Here is a 24,848-nt window from a genome sequence, read left to right on the forward strand (position 1 = left end):
TATCTCCAGTTTTACAACCATGGTGGATGTATTGTGTGAACAGGGAGTGACCTGACTGGCTTTATGACTCTTACATTTTCTTGCATCAGCTGGGCAGCAAAATAGGGAGGAGCCGTGACAAAACAAAAGACAAGCTTTTAGTTGTAAGCTATGCTCTGGGGCAATACCACAAACAACTGAGCCAACCTGTTGAACAAAAATGCACACAAAAAACAACCCAATAAAGAAGCAATAACATTTTATTCATGTACATCTTGATACACAAATTGGATCTGTACATAAATATTGCATTTCACCCACCATAAAATAATATACACCTTCATTTGAAAGAAAAGCAGGTCCGAAAAGTGTGCCAGTGATCTTAAGAAGGCTGCAACAGTGGGGGGGGGGGGGGGGGGGGGAACAATGAACTATAAAACCTGAAACTTTTAGAAATCTATAAATACTTCAAAGATGCATTCAAACAAACTATCACCTGAAGTCTATAAATGCTATAAATATTTTGGTTGAACGCATTCTGAGTTTTCCTCTCTTTGCACACACGGATAACGTCGGCGCTCCAACCGGAGCTCTGTACTAAACAGCGTGTCACAATCACAACCAACGTGCGATAATTAGACAGATGGCGAGGCCGACGACCGCCTCAAATAGGTATAATCTACTTTCAGTGTTGTCTCATCAATATCAAAAGCTGTTTCTTGTAGCACCAACTCAAGTAGGTGTTTTTTTGTTTTTTTTTTGTCCTAAGTTGTAAAAGTGGGAATTGTAAAGGAAACTACTGAGACAGCAGCTCCGATCAGGCACTGTGTAGCTTGTGACATCAGTAACTTAAGTGAAACAATCAAGTACCTCAAACATAATTGCTTTTTAAAAACCGAGCTGCACCGGACATCAGCCAAACATACAAATGCATAATCAAAACGCACCTCTTTGGGAGAAACAAGTCTCGTTTGTTTTTCCTTTTAAAAACTCAGTCCGAAACAGAAATCACCAGCGGAGGATTCCTGTGGAAGTGGAATTCAGTCTAACACATCTACACTGACCTGAGTAACTAAAGCACTTGAAAGATAGGCAGCAGGATCCTTACCATCTCTCTGCGCTACCGTGAGGCAATGTTTGTGAATAATAAAAAAACAACAAAAAAAAACAACTCTCAGACAAGAAGAGGTGAAGTGGGCTAACTTGGCAGGCAGGACGTAAAACTGGATAAAACTTTAAATACCTTGCAGTGCTCTCCACCTCCGTAAAGTGACTTTTGTAGCATTACTAAGAAGAGGATGTGATTTGTGAACATTTGAAACGATAAAATCTGAGTTTCCTTTTCAGTCAGGCACTATGCTGGTAACACAGACAAGCTGCTGACGGCGACAACGGGTCGCGAGTGTGTCGACACTGGCATTTGGATTTCAGTGCAAATGTGTGTGAGCAACTTGGGTGCGCGTCTGTGTGTTAGGCGTGCATTCAGGTGTAAACTGCGTACGCAACACTTCAGGTAGTTTCCTAGTTGTCGCCGCACTGCAAATGCAACTTGCATGATCTCACAGTACCACATTGGTAGATGTTAACCAGTCGAATAGACAAAGAGAAAGAAAAGGGAAAACCCAACCAAACACTTCTTAAACTTCAACGGGAGAAAACAGACTAAAATATTAGCCGAGGTGAACAAATGCATAAGATGGTAACAAGGCTTTGGGGGGGGGGAGGGGACGATGAAACAACATCCTGGTAGAAAGATTTTCTGGGCAGAGAGTAGGAAAAGGGCCGGACGGTGTCTTCTGCTGTGGCTGTGTTCAAACCTTCAGGCTTCGTCATCCTCTGTCGGCGACGGCAGGTACTGGGCGATGGGCTGCAGCTTGGTGACGTGGCCGATACCTTTGGTCACGCCCTGTCTGAAGAGCACCTTTGCTCCCACCTTCAGGTATTCGGGGTGCTTGATGAACTTGAAGAGGACCACCGCTTTCTCTCCCGTCCTCAGCTCCTCCTGCAGGCAGAAGCAGAATCCCTTCAATGTTACCTGTCGAGTGTTTATGCGCAGTGATTCTCAGAAAGAAAAAATTAAAATTCTAAACATAAGCACTAAAAGGGAATGAATAAATGTTTAGGAATCTGTTGTGGTACGTATTGCATTAGGTGACATCTGACGTGTAAAATTAAAATATACTTTCTATATTTTAAAAGGACTTTTATCTTCTGGCTAAAAACTGCGGGAAAAAAGGAAGAGCAACCAAAAAGGTAAAAAATTGTATCAACAAAAAATACGTTGGAAAACGATAAAATGGCAAAATAAATGCTACAATGCCTCAAATCAGTATGAGAAAGGGGAAAACCTGTACATTTTTACATTTCTGAAAGAGTCAAAATAGCAAAACCAACTATAAAAGGGAAATATCAAACAAAAGAAAAAGAAAAGTAGCACCAAATTACAAAACAAAACAAGCAAAGTGACAGCTTACAAAAACAAAACAGCTGACATAAAACCACTAAAATGGCTTAAAAAAAGATAAAGAAAAAACTAAAGTGTGATGCTCTAAATTGTAGTCATGAAACATCAGAAATGTTTTTTTAAAAGTTAAAAACAGCGGCTTCAAGCACAATTTATTTGGTGGAAGTCACAAAAGTGGCGCTTTTGGTCGCAAAAGTTACAGACCCCTGATCGAGACAGTCAAACATTAGAAAACAAATCTGTAATAACATCTGTTTTGTTGCTTCTTCTATTGTTTGGCAGAGAACTGCTTGATTAAAAAACAAAAACAATCTTTTAGTCAGTGGGTGAATAAGATGGATGTTCTCAATCGACTCATCATTTTCTTCAGCTACGTTTTCTTCTAAAGAAACACAGGGAGTCAATGCGACAGCCCAACAGCCGTGGGACAAATCACCGGGAACAATCCGTTCGCTTTCCTTGGAAGCTGCTCAGAAAGCGTCAACTGTGACAAATTTTGAGACGAAGTGGTGAATTTGATTCATTAAACAAACCGAGAAAAGCCATTCAAACGAGACAAGACTTAGATTATGTGAAAAGGTTGCTATTTTCTGATACAGTGCCTGGTCCAATATAGCTGTTTCACGACTGAGCAGTTAAAAATGTCTCATCCTGAAAAAAATGCGACATGCAAGAACTGCTTTTACAACACGGGCATCAATTTTCAGAAAGGATGGAAAAACTAACCTTGCCGTACACAGCTTCCACGGTAGCAGTCTGTCTCACGTTGCCAATGTGCACGGTGACCTGGAAACCCTTGTGGAAAGTCTTGGCGTGAAAGAGCAGCACAATCTCAGCCTCGAACATCCAGCATATGGTGGGATCCATCTCTGGACTCACCATCACCATGCCCTGGGAGAGCAACACATGCAAATAGATTTGATTCAGTTGAGGTGATGTTTAGATATTCAGGTTTAAAACAAATCCATTTAAATAAGCTCACCATTGTTACAAGAGATATATTTGCCATACAAATCTACCTTGCGAAGTAGCGATCGGTCAAAGTCGCCCAGTGCGAGTGTCGCAGCTTGGCCGGCCCTGAGTACCCTGCATGCCGAGCGGTTCCTTTGGATGCTGCCGATGGTCAACTTGTGGAATTGCCCCGAATCTGTGGGTCCCACCACAAGATGATCCCCCTCACGACAAATACCACTGCGTACCCCCCAAATAAAAAAAAAAATAAAAAAAAAAGGAGACATCAGACAAAGTGGATGCAACTAAACAAAAAATATATATATTGAATTCTTCAATATAGCCACTGACCTGTAGAGAGTCCCTCCCACCACTGTCCCAACCTCTGGCACCGTGTAGATCTCGTCCACCTAGAACGACGCACACCAATGTCAACCACACAATCCCCTCACAGGTTTGTGTTTTACGTCGAAATCCCGCCAATGAACTTCCAACTCCACTGACCTGAAACTCGGTAAGCTGCTGCATGAGCTCCTCCTGCTCCTTGCTGTTGCTGAGCGGCGGGATGATGTTGAAGAAAACCTTGAGCAGCTCTAAACTCTCTCCCGACACGCTGGATAAGGTGAATATCGGTGTGATGCTGGGAGGGAAAGCAGAAGCACATCATCAGGACAGAACAGTATATGACCCTGAGGTTTTTGCACTTCGTGAAACACTTAAGCCACAAAAGCGTATGAAGTGAAAAGTGGGTAATTGAGTGCATGATTGCGTTTCATACTTGGGCGACTGGGCGAACTGCTGCGCGGCGGTGACGGCGTCGTCTGTGCTGCTCACGACCATGGGCACCTTGTTGCAGCCCGGCTGTTTCAGGACTCGCTCCAGCTGCCGCACGGTGCGCTCCACGGTGGCCCGCGTGCACAGGTCCACTTTACTGATGACGATGAAGATGGGCACCTTCAGCGCCATGGCGAGGCCCAGATGCTCTCGCGTTGTACCGGCTGGGAAAACGAGAAGCAAAGTTTGGAGTAATAGGTCTGACAATTTGACTTTCACCGTCTCCCCCACACCAAGTAAAGTTTTCATCGACTGTATTCTTTGTGTGTAGTTTTTCATTAAATAAGTAGGACCATGTCTCTTGCTTGAACCTTCCTGAGGACAAACCCGTGGAGGCGGAACACCGAAACTGTGCAGCCACGAAGTAGGAAAGAAACTGCCAACGAGTGTCCAATATCAAACGTGACATTAAAAACTCCAGAGCCAACGAAATGAATCTGTACAAACACTGCAGCGACCGTGACTGCAGCCCAGTGACAAGTCATCGAGACCTAAGATAACACTGTTTATCTATACGCTTCACCCCCGAGGTGAGTCATTCAAGTTCAGGAAGACTTTCCCATGACGTATAATGGTTATGTCAGAGGGGAAAGCAGATAGGAGAGCACAGCTGGAGAATATTTAGCCATTTATAGCAATTATGGCAGTAATGTAGTTTGTCCGAGATGAGGAAGAAAAAAAAAAAAAAAAGAAACATTTCTAAACCAGCTGACTTCACCCAGACACTGCAATGTTCAGGATGTGTTTCTTTGTAAACAAAGCTGGCACGAAGGAGAATATGATATGCGGAGCAGGTGGAGGTACATGTCTCAACGTGAACTGTAAACTAATGATTTTATAGATGCTATTCACACAGCGTGCTAAGATAAAGTATGTTGACCTCTTTTTGACCCATCAAAGTCGAGGTAAAGTTCATTCTCGTTGACAATTAAATGGACATATGGAGATGATAAACAGATACAAGATGACGACTCGCACGTTGGCTTTTGGAATCGTCACAGATACGACCGAAGGTGAACCCCATCCAGATCGATTACTGCGTTTTATAATTTAGGCTGGAGCTCCCGGGCTACAGACAGCTCGTCGCTTTCCGTTTCTCTCCGCTGCATTGGCTCAGGTGGTCTGCGCTCTTGACCCCATTTCTCCTGGCGGGCTCTATTTCAGAGCAGACACGCGCATAAACACAGGGACGTCTGCAGCATGGCCTGTGGAGAAATTAACGCTGGGAAACTTTTTGTACTCAAACTACATTCATGCCCCCGAAACATTGAAATGTCTTATGGACTTCACTTATTTGCTTACTTTTTCACCTCGGCCACCAGAAAAATGCTTTACACTGCTTGTCAAATCCAACCATTGATGGGAGGTTTAGAGGATATTAGATACAAGACATTATACTTACGATATATTCAAAGTTCAAAAACGTGTGTGTAGGGAGCCACACACTTGCCACCACTGATCTAACCCAAAGTTACATCTTGTGGACGAAGGGTCCATCCAACAATCTAGAAGACAATTATCTCTATCACTTCAATCACAAATGCGTCGAAAGCCGCAAACCAATTGGCACCGGTTATCAAGATAAAAACGTATTTTGGTAATAATTATCGTCTCTCATTCGGACTAAACATTTCCTGATGGCAAGTATAATTATCTGGTTTAGTGTCTTTTTTTTTCTTCCACAGTGCTATAGTAACGCCAACTGTAGTGAAAAGGATACATGTGTTAGTGCAGCTTTGACCTTGATGTGTCTTTGACTGACACTCAATTTGCAGTTTATTTTCTTTTGATTGCAAAAAATGCAAATACACACACACACACAAACACACTTGTTAATTCTATTGCAACTGTGTTCCCAGTAAAACTCAAAGTTTTGCTCCAAGAATTGATCTTCCCACTGTGGTCACACGTTACTTACTACATGTGTAAAAAATGTATTGTTTATTTAAAAGTGAAAATATATCCCAAATAAGTAGTTTCATTTGTTTACTGCCTTTCAGTCCACATATAAAAAAAAAACACTGCTGCTAATGTAACTGTTGATTAACAGCAGCTGAATATAGCCCAGCTAATACGCAACTACAGCAGGCTGTGAGCTGCAGCAACAAAGGCTCAGGTTTCATACACGAGTCTCCTTCACACTTGCAAAATGAAAACAAACTGATTTTCTAATTAAAGATGAACATCGGGCCTCAAAGGGACACAACCTTCCGACTGTATATTGTCATCGGTTTCCAACCTGAGGCACCTGCTGTTCACCCTGTCATCAGTTCCACCCGACACAAAGACAGAAATCCAAAGCCAGACTGACCCTAGCAGATAAGACTGCGGATTTGAATCACTCCTCAAAGAGGGCGTTCTGGTATTTCATGTAATATCCGCATCAAAATATGTTCCACTTTTATAGCAACAAATATCAACGCATAACATCAGATAGAGTTCTCCGTTGTTCCACCAGCCATCTGAAACTCCGGTTTCAAAGTAGATTCTTCAAAGAGCCCAGATTTATGCACTCTGTCTCACTGGCTGCAGTCACACAAAGTCTTGTGGAAATAAATAATGCACTAAAATGGAATATATAAATTAAACATGTAGTTTGATATAAAACTGAAGTAAGTCCTTGGGAGTCCTATTTCTTGAATAAAAGGCAAGAAAAGACGGTGGGCGGTGATCCTCTCTTTTTCTTTTTCTTCGCTTTTGTTGGTCATTTTTGTTCGGAGATCTTTATTTATGACCTACACTTGGACTTTGATTACAATGTGCTATATATAATATAAAGTATTATCTTCACCAGGCACACACTCTTCTTGAGCTTATGTAAATGTGAAATTCATTCTGCCATATTTAAAAATGCAAACAAAAACTGCACTTCATGAAGAACAAAAACAACACATCAGGCAGGAACACCTGAAAGAACGAGTTCAACTACAGCGACTGTTTGTGCCCTTTCTGCAACGTCAGCAATGCTAAAGTGCAGGCCAGTTCAGGTTTTAAGCAGACGGGTTTAGAGTCTACCGCCAAAGGGTCACACTACCCTGACATGAATGGATGGTATTTGAGATATTTTTGGATGAGCCAGGAAAAAAGTAAGTGGGGGAGATAAAGAAGTAGTGGTTGGAAGGGGGAGGGGGTTGTTACATAAACCCAGATATCACATGTCTGAAAAGGGCAGAGCAGGAGGATATACCACTAGTGTGGTATTTTCATAAACATGGGATCTGTGCCATGTCAGACCCATCCTGCATGTGTGTTAACTGACACACAAGTGCATTACATAAGGAACTGGCATACAGTGTTTTGAAAAACATCTAAATAAACCATAATCTGCGCTCACCAATGCCCGTATTTGCACTGACGACCAGCATCGCAAAGTCTGGACAGTAGCTGGTGAGGCCAAAGATGGTGGTCTTCAGGTACTTGTGGTGACCCGCCAAGTCAATGAAAGTGATCATTTTAGAGGCACTCTCACAAATCTCCTCTGCCGTTCGAGACTCGCTGTAATTCACAACCTGAAAGAGAATTTAAAAAAAAAAAAAAAGTTAAATTGACATGATTTGCCCAGCTTAGTTGTGGACAGTCTATTGATGAATCGAGCTGAAACATGTTTCAATAATATAATGTTAAAAAAAAAAAGGGTTATTTTCTGACGTTTTCTCACCTCTCCTTTACTGTTGAAGCCGAGGATCTCAAAGCTGATGCTGGAAGTACGTCCAGTCTGGATCTCGTGTAGATGTCTGAAGAGGTTGAGCCTCGCTCTTCCCCGTCCATTGTCCAGCTCCCCTTGTGTCAAAACACCCAACAGAGTGGACTTACCAGAGTCCACGTTACCCAGTACAGCAACTCGCAAGTCCAAGAACTGCAGGCAAAATGCAGAGAATTGCAAATCATTCAAAAACTTAGAAAATATAAGAGTGACGACAATAGAAATACAAAAACTGCACAAACCTGCTGATCATCGGGCACCTTGCGAATGAGAACCTCTGCAATATTACGAGGAACGTCGGCGTCATAATCCACCTCCCGCTCTCTGAGGACTGCGATGTCAGCTCCAACCCTGCCAAAAGAAAACCGCAGAAATTACAGGGGCTGAATTGCATGTTTACGTTCCTCCAGTATCCATCCATCTATCTTCTATATCGTTTAATCCAACTTAGGACTGCGGGATGTTGGAACTGAAGGTGAAGCACATCATGGATACGTGGCCAGTCTAACAAGAGGCCTACAGCCAATTGCTTGGCCTACAGTATTGTATCGGGCTAAGATTTAACTGGCACCATTTTTATAAAGACAGATATTGCAGAAACCAACAGTCAAACTTTAATGTGTAAATACAAGGGAAGTCAAGAAACTTGCTGAACTTACTTCTCTGCGAGTCTGTGCAGTGTCTTCAGTGATGCCCTCATGTCTTCCTCCGATAGTCCCACCAGCATGCCATTGTCCTCCACGCCTATTTGATAGACGGCCTCCCCTCGACCTTCCTGCAGTCGCCATTTCATTTGTGTTGCCAGGTGCTCAAAGCGGTATTGTGTTGGGTTTACCAGCTTCAGCTACACAAAGGAGAGGCAGTGTAATTTAGAGCTCACCTTAAAACACACCTGTTGAAAGTTAAATAGGCTGTAACGACGTGGGTACGGTAAGAGTTGTCTTGGTACAAACTATGAATGCGCTAATGTGCTGCAAGTATTGAATCTCAATGACGAGACTACATTTCTGCTGGCACAGCGTGATTGTAAATATTTTACCCAAGCCATTCACATCAACTTCAGGACACAGTCTTAACAGCATCTCTAGGAACAAATTAATTTGCTTACCTTGTACTCTATATTTCCCTCTTCAGCCTAAAAGATGCAGAGAGACACAAAGAGAGACACAAAAAAGGAACAAAAGCTGTCAGAGTGTAGAGAAGTGAGACAACAGGCTATTGATTTGTTAAAAGGCAAAAAGAAAAAGCAATCTGACTGAATGTGGAGTCAGTACCCTACTGTGAATAGGAGGTCGCTGACAGCCACACAGACACAAAGCCACTTAATTTGTTTCGAGACAAACTATACACAGTGGGGACATTTTTAGTGCATTAAAAAAGTGTAAACTGTTTATAGTCTTTACAGCTGAAATTGAACCTCATGAGCTTCATGACCCGAAACAGTATATTTATTTAATTTTCATGCTATATCTTTTATTAACCTTGACAAGATTGTCCTATTAAACAGTAAAATTAGGGAGATGGTCACTTTCTTTAAATTGATTAAAAACAATGTTTAATCGAGTGATGTAATTATTTGAAAACTTTAAACCAAACAAATCATAAACCTGGCCTACATAAAAATAAATAAATAAATAAATATATATATATATATATATATATATATATATATATATATATATATATATATATGTGTGTGTATGTATTTGTTGTTTACAGGTTACATTGTTTGTCGCTGTTTCAAGATGTACATAACTACATTCGGTTGGAAAGAGACTGGATTTTTCCCCCCCATATGACATATAGAAAAGTTCAGTTTGTTTAACTAAAGCTATGACGAAGTCCTGACCTTTAGAGATCGTGTAGTAGCTGTGGCTGTGTGCTCTCTATACACGCCCCCCTATTTACAAACACAGCTGTTCCACTTCTGCTAGCTAGCAAATTACGAGCTTCTCAAGTCACACGAAGCGGCTTTTCACACACACACACATTGGGCTCCAATGCTGCACCCACAGCAGAACTTTAAACGTGGCTACAAAATAATTGTTAATTGTTAATATTTGTTAATTTGTTAACCTTGGATCCAGGAAAGCCACGGCATTCGCTTCCCTCCACCGAATAGCTACGTGTCACAGCAGGTTCACCGACAAGTCCGGTGTTTCGAATTAAGTGGTTTTCCTGCTGACTAGTGACCGACTTCCTTTAGCGTCCCTCATCGCCGCTAATAACGCTCAACGATAGTAACCTGACCGAAATCCATATCTGTCTAAAAAACGCGGTTTACACGCATTTTCGCTAAAGTTTTGAAGTGTCCTTCTTTCTCTGTATCTTATTTCAACATCTGTTGTTACTAGCAGCAACGACAGACACGGAAGGGAATCGGTCACCAGTCAACAGGGAAGCCACTTAATCTGAAACCCCGGGGAGGCGAAGCTAACCCCGGCCGGAGCCAGGAATTGTAATACAACATTTAAAAGCGGAAAGCATTTCAAAACACACTCAAGTACACGTTTCTTTGCGGCTTCCATCAAACTCGGTTATATGTGGCTGACGATATTCGCACTTCAGCTGTGTGTGTGCGGCTTCAATTCGAGCTCTTACCTCTGGAGGTAGATACGGAGTGTTTTTGCTTGGTTTAAAGTTGCGACAGAAGCGAGCTTTTGGTTTCTTGTTCTTGGAGTTGGCTTTTTTCGGAGCTACCCCAAAGCCTTGGTGTCCGGAGCCGTGTCCATTTCCTGAGCCAAACAGCTCGGATACCCGCGCATCCATCGGCTGCTGCTTCGACCTAACTTGTTATCCTACTACTACCTGAACTATTATGTACAATGTCGCTATTAACGCGTAAATATTCTCCTTTTGGCCGGTCGCATCCCCCTGATTTAAAACAAAGCACCGGACACCCCCCCCAAACTCTTCAACTCAAACAACAACAGCCCCCATCCGACACCGAGACTCCGCTTTTTAGTTTACACTGTACTACGTCACGGGCCTGACAGCCAAGAGTGTGCGCTTGTTTTGTTGTACTGTAGAGCGCGACCGAGCGGTACACGTTGCTTCCTACCGTGTATATTGACATAAGCCTGTGAAACACCGCCCACCTCAACGAGCGAGGAACGAAAACACGCATAAACACGCACACTGTTTTGCAGGGTTTTGCGTCAGACAAAAAATGAAGTAATTACAAGGTCCCACAGATCATGGCACGAAATATGACATTGTTTCATCAGCTAAAACATGAATTGTTTTGATTTCAAGAAAGGACACTTTAACGTTTCTACAGCTGTGCGTCAGTAAAGTGTTTATTCAATGAGTTTTATATTATTTCACTTTATCAATCTTGTAACTGTGTCTAGATTAGTCACTTCATAATTATTGTGCCTGGTTTAGTGGCAATGCGCAAAGATTACTATAGGTGGCTATTTTAGTTTAATATTATTTTTGACCATCTTTTCTGCATTTATTGGTCCCGCACAGTTAGGAGCACGGACAAAAATCACACCAAAACGTGTGGAATGTCCCACATAAAGCGGATGGGAGAGGCACATCATGGAGGAGATCAAATGAACAATTCCGTTGCCATGGAGATGCTGAGATCAAATAATATGGCAGCAAGAGGCAGGCACACAACATTTCCTCTGGAATTTTCTAGTCTTAAAACTGTCATTTCATCAAGTCTCCTCGAGCTTTTTGAGGAATGTATCCCTCAGGTCAACACCAAATAGTTTTGATTTGAAAAAAACTTTTTGTTGCCATCAGCTTATTAAACAGTTTGAGTTAAAAGCATTTCACTTTTATACCAAATGTTTAAAAATGTTTTATTTTCAAATGTTTGTCAGAGCAGTTTGAGTTTATAGAAAGTTATAAATGATGAACAAAAAGCATAAAAAGGGACTGTTCATACATTGTGCACACACAGGGAAACTGGAGCAAACCCACACACATGAGGAGAACATGCAAACGCCACAGAGAAAGGCATGTATTTGAACCCACAACCTTCTTGCTGTGAGGCCAGAGTGCGAACCACTATGAGACTATGTATCTGTCCACAGCTCAGTGCAATAAAGAAGATCTTCCAGTATACAAAGAGAGCAACCCAAATAAAAATAGTACAGGGTGAGCTGAGCAGAGTTGTCTATAACCTCTTTCAAAATGGAAAATTATAATACTGATCTTAATGGTGTTAGCCTTTCTACCTAAAACTGAGAGCTGCTTCCACACCAGAGAAACCTGCTAAGAGAAAGCTCTGCCTCCAATTGTACTTACAGAAACTTTAGGAACTTCTAGTAAGCAGCATTCTCAGAACAAAGTTCTGATGAGATAATATTAGACAAACAGCTCTTTAAGATGGGGCTTGGTTCTTAAGATATTTATGTATCAAAATATACATTTCAAATTCCTTTCTAGATTTCACAAGAAGCCAATGATCAAACATCAACATTGGAGAGATGTGTACTGTCACTGCAGCCTTTCGCCACTATAAAAACCTTATTAAACATAAACACACTGTACTTCAGCACAAGTATCCTGTTTTCCAGAGATGAAAACACACAGTTTTCACAGTAACTGTGACTGCCTATTCCTGCCAAGAAAGGGAGATTTGAGAAAAGTCAGCCAACTCCCCGGTGGGAAATTAAAATGAAAAGTTCCAGACTCTGGCATTTGAGAAACTCAACACTGATTGGTCAAGCAATCTGTGATGCAAGGGCTCAGCCCTTTCAGCCCTGGCTCAGAAAAGTTATTTGGGACTTTCATAGTTCTGAGATCCTTAAAACATCCACATTCACCTTCACCCACAGTTGTGCATCATGACTTATCTACAGGCGATTTTGTTGTGTGTGGGACTACTGCACTGGACCACGATGGCAACCATGATGGATAAACTTGCAGACAGCAAGAGATGTGGAGATGCAGAATGCTCATGTAAGTCAGAGTGTTGAAGGGAAGTACAGAGGATTCTGAAAGCTCTTAAATTACAAAAATACTTTAAAATAATGCATGTGTTTTGTTGCATTGTAAAGCAGTGGACACTTAAGTTTGACTGAGCTCTGTGCTTTTCTAGATGTTCTCTCCGTGGCCACTGCTTTGGGTGACTTCATAGCGCCTGACTGCAGATTCATCAACCTCAAAAAGGGTCAGATGGTTTATGTGTATTCTAAACTTGTGCCATCGGAGGGCGCTGGAGTCTTCTGGTCTGGAAGTGTACGTGCATATTTGTTGCATGTCATTCACTTAATCATACTCTCAAATCTGTACATTTGGCATCAGCTGTGATAAACAAAGCATGATTACATTTGATTAAAATCAGAATTTCATTGCAAAGAAAATGAACAAGGATTCATATATATATATATATATATATATATATATATACATATAAATAATTAAGCATATGTTTTATGGTGCACATTGATTTGCTTGATGGACCATGTTACTTTTGCTGGCAGGTTTACAGTGAGCGCTATGTGGACCAGATGGGCATCATTGGATACTTCCCAGCAGTTGTGGTGAATGAGACACAGAAGTTTACAGAAGACACTGTCGAGAAGCAAACAACTGTGAGTTTATTTGATATGGCATAATCTTGTGTGATCTTGTGTTTTTTGCCTCCCTCCATATACCAAATTATGCTTTGCCTTTTCTTTCAGGACATGGACTTCTATTGTATTTAACTCCTGGCAAGCTCAAGCTTCTTTCACGCCAAGTGTCACTTTTAATAACTTTTGGCTACTATAAAGCACAATAGAGATCTTCATCATGTGCCATGTTACCCTATTGTGTGCTGAGCAGTGAGCTTCTTGGCTCTCTGTGATGCTGAAAATGTTTTGCAGAATAAAATATTGCTTTTTCTAAAGAAATATGTCATGAAAATGTTCTCCAAATATATTATTGGTCCACATTTGCTGCAGTTAACAATAAGCTCCAGTGGAAATGTTGTTAATCATTAAAGCATTAATGTACTGATGTCTCAATTTTTCTAAGAGTCAAGTTTTCTCCATGCGGTTATTAGAGTCAATATTTGTATGGCGTGAATCACAGCTATGATTCATTCTAAAGAAGCAGGCAAAAATGTCCACTGCTTTTCTTTTCACTTGCCAATGACATGTAATCCAGAGTACATAATTGGTCAGAGATGCCATGACTGGTGTACAGAGTGCTGAGCAGAAGGTCTGCACACAGATAGACCACCAGACAGAAAGAGCTGAGGGATTTTAATTAAAAAACATTAATGGAAGACAGACAGGTACAAGGTATGATACATATTTACTTTGTACTAACAAGTACAGAGGCCTTCCCCTACTGAGTCCAAGTACAATAATTATATGACAAGGAGGTGACCAGGAGTATTTTTGAATATCAATCTTCTTTTTGGTTTACCTTTCTGTAGTTTTCACTCATAACACTTTCAAAATGTAGTTTGTTTTAAATAGATTAAAGTTTGGTAAATTTACTTCACTTATTTAGCACTGCATGAGCAGTACCCAAATTGCTTTATAATGTCAATCACATTCACGTGCACATTTATGCTATTTGGGGTTCAGTGTCTTTCTCAAGGACTCAATCAAGGATTTCAACGTGTGGGCCAAGGGAGATGGGGATTTGAACCTGCAATTTTCTGACTGAGAGACAACCCCTATACTAACCAGGCCACGACCACCCTAAGTTTGCATTTAATCAGTCAGTTAGTCGCTGAAAATATGCGAATTAGAATAACATATTACAATATTTCTAAAAATTAGTGAGTGAGTGAGTGAATTTGAATTTCTTAATGAATTTATAGTCCATGAGTACAACTGATTTAACCTTTAAGTAGTGGTTAAGATCTTCTGCAGAAGCCTCCTGAGTGTGTTCCGTGGACACGCTGCAGCAGAATGCTGTGATCTGAATCTCATTTGCCCCTCACATCTATAATGCACTCAAACTAAGTGAACCACTGACTAACAAGAGTGTGCATTTCAAAGAAAACCAAACACAACCAACACCAAAAAAAAAAAAAAAAGCAGAAGAGTGTCATTGGGAGCGGAAGCCTAATGAGGAATGCATGAAGGGCGGGTCAAAACAGCCAGGAAGTGGTAAGTGATAAGCTGTAACACAATACCAAAGGCTTGGGGCAGGAATACCTCATAGTGAGCATTTCTTCTGTCAAGTCTAGGCTTTGAGGCTTTTCTGTTGCAGAGACTTCATGTTCTATCTTTTCTAGTCCACTGTGCAGAGTTTCTTCTGACATCCTCTATTGTTAGATGTCTATATTCACCAGATCATGGAATGATACATTTTCATTGATGTGGATTCCAATCATTATTTAGTGATGAGGCCAATTTTCCATGTATTCAACAGCAGGTAATACATGCGATTGAACAAGTATTTATAACTGAAAAGGAAAAAGGTTTGTTGACAAAAGTAACTCATATTGACATTTTAATAACAAAATTATCATTAAAAGCACAGCCACAAACCTTCTGTTGACTCCTTATTATCTGTCTATTTATTTTTCAATCTTTTTTGATGTGGTGTTTCTATTGATCATACAAACCCCCCAAAAATCCCTCCTGCAGCTTTAAAAATAAAGTTTGCATTTGTAGTTTCCCCCAAAGCCTACAAATGCTGCAATTTGAGCTCCAAATTCCATGAGTATTGTAGATTCATTTATTTTTCATGAAGCACTGCAACATTATTATGTCAAGAGAACCCAAAAGTGCTAAAATGCTCAATTGATGTGAGAGGTAAAATGATCATTTCCCTGAGAAGATTACATCTGTCTCTCTCTGATCTATTTTTCTCTCACACACAGGCAGCTTCCAAAGGCCTGTCATGATTAAACATGGTTAATGTTCTTTCCAAAGGATGATTGAAATCTCTTTTTGATTAGTTTTGGATCATCGGTGCCTCATCTCTTTGAGTCACAGCACTAACTCAGATCGAGTGGTGAATGGAATGTCTCGATAAAGTACATCCTCCTTTTATGAAACTCCAGTATAACTGGAGTTCAACTCCAGACAGTTTATTTTGACAAAAAGACCAAGTGATTTGTTCTTTCAAGTTGCTGTGTTACGTATTTCACTGACATCTCATTTAAACTCTTACATGACTGCTGAATGCATTGATTTTTTTTTCTTTTGAGGCCACCACAAATAGGACACATTTGTTATTTCTCATCCTCCCAAGGCATTTGTTAGGGAACTTTTGCTTCCAGGTTGAGGAAATAGGGCTGTCACACACAGGATCAATCTTGCCCCTGTCTCCATCTCGGGCCAGATCAATACAAACCTGTTTCCAATGTGCTACCAGAAAATGTCAGTCAAAGAACTGAAGGGCATGAGGAGAAGAGGAGAGAAGAGAAAGAGAAGAGAAGAGAAGAGAAGAGAAGAGAAGAGAAGAGAAGAGAAGAGAAGAGAAGAGAAGAGAAGAGAAGAGAAGAGAAGAGAAGAGAAGAGAAGAGAAGAGAGAACTACCATCCACAAACTACCGTCTACTTCAGACGTACTAGAATTGAAATGAAGCCATTACACAATATTCACAATAGGAAGTGAATGGGAAACAACAACACTTGTTATCAACCATTGTCCCAAAGACGTGAAAAGCTCAGCAGTCATGTGAAGATGAATGACCATGTATGTGTTATGCTTATGGAAATTCACAAAATACACAAATCACAAACTGACTCAATCTTCTATCAAACAGATGTAGCTTTAGGGTGTTACCATGGTGACGGGGCACAAAGTGTGACAGAAGAGATTGATGTATGTGCATGCTTGTTTCTGTATGTGTGTAAGCCTAAAAGGAGCAGCTGCCAAATACAGCCCACAATAGATACTCTGTGTGTGTGTGTGTGTGTGTGTGTGTGTGTGTGTGTGTGTGTGTGTGTGTGTGTGTGTGTGTGTGTGTGTGTGTGTGTGTGTGTGTGTGTGTGTGTGTGTGTGTGTGTGTGTGTGTGTGTGTGTGTGTGTGTGTGTGTGTGTGTGTGTGTGTGTGTGTGTGTTTCCCCCACATTCAGTGTCACACCCACACTTCCACAGGCAGCAGCACCCTATGAAGCTGAGAAATCAACAGCTTCAGGTCTGGTTAGCATCTGAGCATAACATTATAGACTTTAGAAGCTTCCCTTTCTTCACCACACACATTCCAAAAACGAATGTGTGTTCAGTTACAGGATGTAAGATAAATAGATTTGCAGGACTGTGAGGAAATGCGACGTGTTTGAGAAATTATACAGAGATGGGCAGTTTAAACAATGAAAGGTGTTGCTGAAAGTTTTCGGGTTCAGTCTGCTCTGTGTTGGTCTGGTAATAGTTTTCTAAGTTTCCTCTACCGTCATGTTGAGTTTTGGCTTAGCTATGGTTGTGTCTACGTGCATGCGGATACTCGAGCATTCAGTTTCTCTTTGTGCCTAGGTTGCACATAAGGTCATATCAATCATCTTCTTCCAGCTTTGGTGGTCTTATGCGAGAGCATCAAACCTGCTTCAAATATACCATCATAGACTTGTATGAGATCCAGAGTCGAGCATAGACAAACATTATATCAGCATGATATGGGTGGCTGGGCAGGTGTTAAATGACAGAATAAGAATATTTGAAGTCCATATACCGTGCTGCAGATGGAAGGACTCAGGGTGAATTCTTTTGATTGAAGCGACCCACTTGTTCCACGGGTAAACAGAAGGCTTTGTATCTGTGCGAAAATGGTATTTATTCAGAACAATGACACACAGAAAATGTATTTGCTACCATCCTGTTTGATGAAACTCAACTCTTTTGTACATATGCACGACTCCAGGCAAAAATCTAACTTCATTTGGAGTGTCTGTGGAGGGGATTGAACGACAGGGTTTGTCGGAATAAAATGTCTTCAAGAATGTCAGAAAATGCCATCTCACTGCCTGTTTGAACTAATCAATCAATCAGTCCACCTGAATCAATCTCCACTCAAGCCTTAAGGATCAGTTGCGCTCTTCTGCCTTGATTAATGTTGTCAACTTCTCAAAATGCATTTGTCAATCTTGTTTTGTGTCAAGTGTGTGTGTTGCCCAGCACACTCCATTATTGTCTGTTGCTGTCATTTTTTGGAAAGTGACAGCAGAGATGATTCATTCAGAAGAGAAGTGCAGTTTTAACAATATTCTATCTCTTTCATAATATATCCATCTTACTCTCTTCTTCTCCCTCTGTCTGGGCTTTCTGTTATATCTCTGACTCATATAATTGCACAGGCTAGTGTAATTCCCCTCATTTTCTCTGTCACACATCCACACAAAGAGGTAATTGATTTCATTTCTTGTGTGTCCAACCCACCAAACGGCTTGGGACTCTTGTTGCTTGATGTTTTCGGCTCCTTCCTGGTGGAGCCAAAGAAGTCATCTGAGAACCAGCATTCGAAATAAAACAAGGATAACAATTCATTAATAGCAGGATCAGTTACATTCACTGGTGATTCATTTGTTCACAGAGCAATCCAGTTTTAAGGGTTGCTCAGTGAACCTACACCTCCAACACATTGTTGACAATCTTCTACAAGGTTTGAGTGTGAAGAACAGCTCACTATAGTGGACAAGAAGGGTTGTTGATGATTTTTCTCGCACCCTCACACTTTATTTCTTCCCGTTGCTTCCTCGTCTCGCCTCGTCCTGTCAGCTACATTGTTCTCACACCTGAATAAATTGTTTTTCCCCCTCCAACTTTCCTCGGTGTTTTACTTGTCACTGTAGTAACCTGAAGGTTTCGTGGAAATGACATTTTAAGCATGTGTTAGTGGGTTGTCAGCTCTTCCTCTGTACTGTCTGATTCACCCGTGAAGTATGTGTTTGTGTCCTGTGTGTCTTCGTGTTTTTGACAAAAAATATTTATTTTATTTTATTTTATTTTATTTTATTTTATTTTATTTTATTTTATTTTATTTTATTTTATTCTATTCTATTCTATTCTATTCTATTCTATTCTATTCTATTCTATTTTATTTTATTTCATTCCTGTGGAAGCATTAGCACATATTGGCACAAAGAAACAAATAGCATTACTCATGAAAGTTGCAGCTTCAGGTAGCTCATCTTAAGTTGAACTTTGCTTTAACAAGCTCATTGATTTTTCCGTGCTGCCTCTGGATCACACTGTGCCTATTTTCAGTTCTTTTCTCGACTCTTTCTTCCTCCTTTCTCCCTTAATGACTGTCTCCTAGCAGTCTGAGCTATTTGTCTTGGCAATTCCTCCTTCATTCTTATAATGTGAACTTGGATTTTGTTGACAGTACCTTTATTTATTCCTTTTAATTCTAATGACTATGTATGCATATAGATTTAAGTGATAGATTACAATGCATATGATTTTGTATTGTAATTTTGTTCTTTCATGCTTATTATTTTGTTCATCATGAGATGAAAGTGTGAGCCTTAAAGTTACTGTTGCAACCAATGTACTTTTTTTCTGTGACAAACTGGAAAATTGAAATAGTTACTAAAATATGGACATGTTTTTGCTTGGGGTTTGATGACCGGCCCATTTAATTTGTAAATTGAACAATCTATCAATGGAAATGAAACAAAAATGAAAAATCTTAATGGCTAGTTTGCAAGATATGAGCTTCATTCATCTTGTCAATCCAACTATTGGAGCTGAGAACAAATGCATTTATAAACTGTGAAGAGGCCTCCAGTCCATCATAGGCCGAGAGAGTCCACTATCAGAAATCCATGTAAACGAGTGTCTGCAACTTTTCTTGAAGAATTTAGTTAATTTACTTCATTTAATAAGATGTTAGGTTCTATATTGTATTTGTTCCATATCCCCCCACCCCCCCAGAATGAATCAAACTGCAGTAAAATAACATATGGGGGATTATTCATGTGTTGCTCCATTGTGCTAAATGTCAAATGTCAAATCAGAGTCAACATCGTAGTATAAACAGAGCACACACGGATGCATTTGTTGAGTGTTTATCCACGTTATGACTTGTACATTATGGTGAGAAGTAAAATGTTCTTGGCAATAAGAGGCAGGTAAGTGACACAGTACAGTGTGTCAGAGGAAAATTGCATCCTGCTTTATGTAAATCACCTACCTCCGAGCTTTTTCAGGTAGGCAGGTTGTCTTGGAGAGCTCACCCACAGTTTATAGACACACTGGGTTTGTTAAGCCTAATGGTCCTTGTATTGATTGGCTGGGGTATCCTCACAAATCGCAGGGGTGGAATGAACAATGAGATTCTCATTGAGAATCTCTAAATGCATTTCAGCTTGTAGTTTTATTGACCCTCATGGAGGAGCTAGTGCCCGGCGTATTTACACAGTTTGCCACCAGCCTGTTTTTACAATGGCATGATGGATCTGTGAGGGCGGCGTTGAAGGAAGCAATGTGCATCAACCACTGCACACTTGACTGGTTATAATGTGGTGAACTGCACTATAAGGTGGACACGGTTAGTAAAGTTGTGGAGTGAAAACAATTTAACTGTATTCAAATGAATTACGTATTCCTGATTAAATAAATGAGGCCACACGGAATAAATTAATCAGCACAGGACAGTGCTGCTAATTAGCTGTGCTGACTTCACAGTCAGTGGACAGAATGGCAGGCTTATCGCTCAGCGGCTGGCAGCTCAGTGCGCTGACTGAGCTGCACAGAGACTGTGGCCATCTCTAATCCCAGGCTGGCTCAAGCGACGTGGGTTTTCACATCTATGTTAAGAGTCTGATGAAAAGCACCAAACTCCATGTTTCCATGAGTGTCTCGGCTCCTGCTGACGTGTGCAGTGCTCACACACAAAAGGGTGGAAGCAGAACGAGCCAGCTTAGCAACCTGGAAAAGCATGTATCCACATTTGATGCTGTTTTTTATGATGATTTTTTTTTTTTTTTTTGAATTCATCCATTAAAACCTTCTTCAGTAACTGATGCGTAAAAGAGGTCCTATCAATTAATGGAAATGTTGTGGTCATTAGACCCCCCTCCTCCTTTTTTTTTTTTTTTTTAACAGAAAATGTCACGTTTTATTCATTATTTTCCGGCTATTTACTTTGATGATCAAAATATATCGGAATTTGTGCATTGGTAAACAGTTAAAGAACATGATATGTCACTAATTGCTTGTGGTGTAGCCATGTTTACCCTGTGCCCCGTGTGGCTTTTGAAAAAAATACAGTTTTGTTTACTTTCTTAATGGACATTACTCTTTGACTGCAAGTACTGTATGTACTACAATACTGCTAAGAGGCTTGGAAACCTCTGAGACACTATTACCATTAGCCCTAATGTCCTTTTAAAATGGAAAGAGCATCAGAGCCCACACACACAGACTGCTGTGTATGCTTTTTGTGTGAGACAACCTCTTTGTCATTATATCCTGCCAAGGTCACTTGGCCCTTTCCACCTCTTGTAGTCACAGACACATTAGAAATTAGCTCCTTAGAAAAGGCCATCTCTGAAGCTGGATGGCTGATGTGAACATTTTACACTCTATTTAAAGTACGACAATAATACAATAATATTTGTAAATATGAGTCATGCTTTTTTTTTTCCACATGCAAGTCCAGACAGAGGACATGGTATTCTGTTGTTTATGACCATTATCTTACCATCAGTAACCTATGACTATTTTTCTGTTGTGTTTTGATCATCAGACTCGCTAAAAAGGCAAGCGACATTTAACACTGCATTGGCAAACGTCAGCGCTGACAAAGCTGAACTAAAGCTGATAATTGCTCATCCCTCAGATTGTAGATGGCTGAATTTACTGTTGTCTTAATGAGAATATGGTAAGTAATGGGAAAGTTGGCAGTGCTGGATGCAAGGTCCAGTTTGGGTACTTGGAGGCTTGATTAGAAAAATTACGTCTGGGATAATGTTTGCCACAGTGTCCAATCAAAATCATCAGTCACAAATGTGTTTGAGGTGACTGATTCTGGCATGTTGGGGGCACTCGGCATGATATACTGGTAATGACAATTACACCGCTGCAGTCATGACATCGACATCATGTCTAGATATATGCTGTGCACGGGTGCTTGTCTCATCCACAAAGTTACTGTGAACTTTGACGCACTGCTATTCATGCATTTATTTCTTGCTGATTATTGCTGTCTTTTGATAAATCATGCCGTTATTTGAAACAGAGCAGTAGCTGCTGGCAAGTGGCTCAAGTCGAAGTAAAGCTCATGGTTGACGCTGCCATTCCAATTAGCATAAAGAGACAGAAAAATAATCATTCTACCTTTGTGGTAACAGAAATCAGAGCCACTTTACTCTTTGAAAAAGAGATATGAGCAATAAGGTATCTGAAATGTTAAAATCGATAATCTTTACAGAGCCTCACCACAGACATATGAATGTTTCTTGGCAAACAATGAACCAGGCTGTTTCACAAGCCAAGTGAAATTGCTAATTAATCAAATCACTCTACCTTTTTCCCCCCATCCTCTCTTCCTCTCTCAAACGTGATTAATCTCTAAAGCTAATTTGCATGTCCTCTTGCTCCCTCCTCCATGGTGCATTCATTAGAAGGCGCTGAATACTCACCTCAAAATAAGTAATACACAGAGGGAAATAATTATTGTGATTATGCATAATCTTTTGCTCGCACAGTTGTTTTTCTTTTCCAATTAAACTGAATTTATATTCAGGCTATGCTTTGAATATCAATGCAGGTGGTACCTTTGCTCTTGCAGCACCTCCATCCCCCCTCCCCCATAAAGAATACATGATTTGGTAATACAGGATATTTGTCCTCCATATTGATGTTGAGTCTTTGCTTAAACTCCAAGAACATATTCAGTTCAACAGGTATTAATTCAAGCATTTATGCAGAGAGAGAGAGAGAGAGAGAGAGAGAGAGAGAGAGAGAGAGAGAGAGAGAGAGAGAGAGAGAGAGAGAGAGAGAGAGAGAGAGAGAGAGAGAGAGAGAGATTTCTTGTAATTTCTTGTAAAAACTAAAAAAAAAAAGCTCAGGATATCTTTATTTTCAGACTGAGAATAATATATAAAGCAGCTGATTGGTTAACATTGTGATTGAAGTGCATGGCCTATGTCAGTGCTCATGTGATTTAATGTTAACAGAAGGCTTGTTATTGGAGTTTAACATGAATATGATTGCCACGTGGTTTTCTCAAGTGTGTTTTCTGTATATATTCTTCATTCAGTACCTGTGGCTCAGCTGGAAGAGCAGGTAATCTAATCTTAAAGGCTGGTAAAGTTTGAATCTTCGAATGCGATTATGTCAAAATTCTTCAGTTGGTAAAGCACATATGAGCTAGTCCAATTTATATTACAATCACAATGCAACAAATGGTACAAAAACCGAAAAAGCATCACCCGATGGTTTAAACCTAACAATGAATAACCACATTAAGTACATGATCAAATAAGAGCTGCATTTTATGCTATCACTGCAAAAGCATCTGCTCAATTCCTTTCTGTTTTACAACACAGAAAATACGACCTCACTCTGTTTATGTCAGGATAGACTTACACATCCAATATGATTCAAATATGACTCAGTGCATGTATGGCATGTATTGGATTATTAACACGGGCATTGCAGTCCATCACAGTTTATATGATGTTCAATTTTATCTGATGGCCAAGCAGAACCACACAGTAATATCAATAGCATCCACATAAAGTAGGACCCTGCAGAGACACAAATCAAAACATCACAACAATCTCGCCTGGTGCCGGACCTCACGAATGAAAGCTGTGGGGTGTGGTGAAACCTGAATTATGTGCTTCCCACAGGACAGAACAGTCTTTCCAGAGACTCCCCCCGACCTCCAGGGGGGATGTAAACAGCACTTGTGTGACAACATGACAGTTCTGAGGAGCTGGAGGAGTGAAGAAATGTTGCATGATATACTGCTTTGAAGCAGAAGGGGGCAGAGGGAGATAGAAATAGGAAGGGATGATACAAAAGATGGGGATGTGCAAGGAAGAATAAGAATGATGGGTTCAATTTAATTATCTCCGGTGCTGAACTGTGTGGTTCATGACAAATCGGGCTGGTGTTTCCACCTGAGCTGTCCATGCTGCGTGCCATGTCTCACAGCGCATTAAGTCCAGCATAACCCCGTGTCGTTCCTCTGCACCGTGCTATCTGCTGCTCCAGCCGCTCCAGCTGCTCTGATGGAAGTAAAAGATCTTCACGACACAGTATTACAGCCAAGCCTGCCTGTTAAGTGGCTGCAATTAAATCTGACTTCCATGGTGAATATGTCTGAAAATCAAAATCAGGAGCGTTTTAGCTCCCGCATCAATTTTAACACATAATATGCGATAGGTTAGGCTGAGCTTTCAATAGCTGAAGAAGATTAACTTTTTGCTATGTGCTATTTGTGTCCAAGAGACCACAGTTATAGTCAAATCGAGCGATAGTAAGTACAAGACACTGAAGTAATAATATGTCATCACCTGTCACTGCACTTCCATTATGAAAACCACTGGTGTCAGGGTGTGTTTTGATATCTGTCCACTTTTGAAGGCCGGTATCTTATCTCGCACAACTAGAGGCAGACAGGAGCTTACTATAGGCAGAATGAAGCAAGGAAGATAGAGCAAGAGACAGAGAAAGAGAACGAATAAAACCATCAAATGTGAAGCTCCCAACGCATTCCGCATTGCAATCAATGCGGATATAGTAACCACAATCCCAAGACTCTCTCAGACACATCACATCCCACAACACTGGCTGGCACTGACAGAGCAGTAAAGTGTGGAATTGGCTCTGAAACGACAGCTTAACTAGAGGATAGGATAAGACCTTTGTCTTTGCTCTTTTTAACCTGGTTTCTTAATTTGTGTGACACTAACGGAGGTGTAAACTGTTATATTTTAAAAGGCTCATCACTTGATTATCAGGTTTGCCAACATAATTTACAGTCACGTTCAAGCATCTGCATTTCCGTGTGCTTGCCTCATGGTTGGATATTATGAATTGAAATAGA

The 24,848-nt window shown here is 40.6% G+C and overlaps 2 protein-coding genes across 2 annotated transcripts; one reads left to right on the forward strand and one right to left on the reverse strand.

Annotated features, from left to right (window-relative positions):
• Nucleotides 1–266: 266 nt before the first annotated feature.
• On the reverse strand, nt 267–10,839 carry gtpbp2a (GTP binding protein 2a). Its single transcript, XM_080507907.1, has 12 exons — nt 10,533–10,839; nt 9,040–9,066; nt 8,591–8,775; nt 8,174–8,282; nt 7,887–8,084; nt 7,563–7,737; nt 4,173–4,392; nt 3,899–4,034; nt 3,746–3,804; nt 3,463–3,634; nt 3,170–3,334; nt 267–1,981 (listed from the first exon to the last, which is right to left on the reverse strand). The coding sequence occupies exons 1-12, from the start codon at nt 10,698–10,700 to the stop codon at nt 1,799–1,801; spliced, it is 1,797 nt and encodes a 598-aa protein (XP_080364033.1). The 5' UTR covers nt 10,701–10,839; the 3' UTR covers nt 267–1,798.
• Nucleotides 10,840–12,690: 1,851 nt separating this feature from the next.
• LOC308138815 (otoraplin-like) lies at nt 12,691–13,900 on the forward strand. Its single transcript, XM_080508072.1, has 4 exons — nt 12,691–12,851; nt 12,991–13,130; nt 13,376–13,486; nt 13,577–13,900. Exons 1-4 carry the CDS (start codon nt 12,737–12,739, stop codon nt 13,598–13,600), a joined length of 390 nt encoding a protein of 129 aa, XP_080364198.1. The 5' UTR covers nt 12,691–12,736; the 3' UTR covers nt 13,601–13,900.
• Nucleotides 13,901–24,848: the final 10,948 nt, after the last annotated feature.

This window comes from Blennius ocellaris (genome assembly GCF_963422515.1).
Source record: "Blennius ocellaris genome assembly, chromosome: 13".
In the NCBI taxonomy this organism is placed as follows: Eukaryota; Metazoa; Chordata; class Actinopteri; order Blenniiformes; family Blenniidae; genus Blennius; species Blennius ocellaris.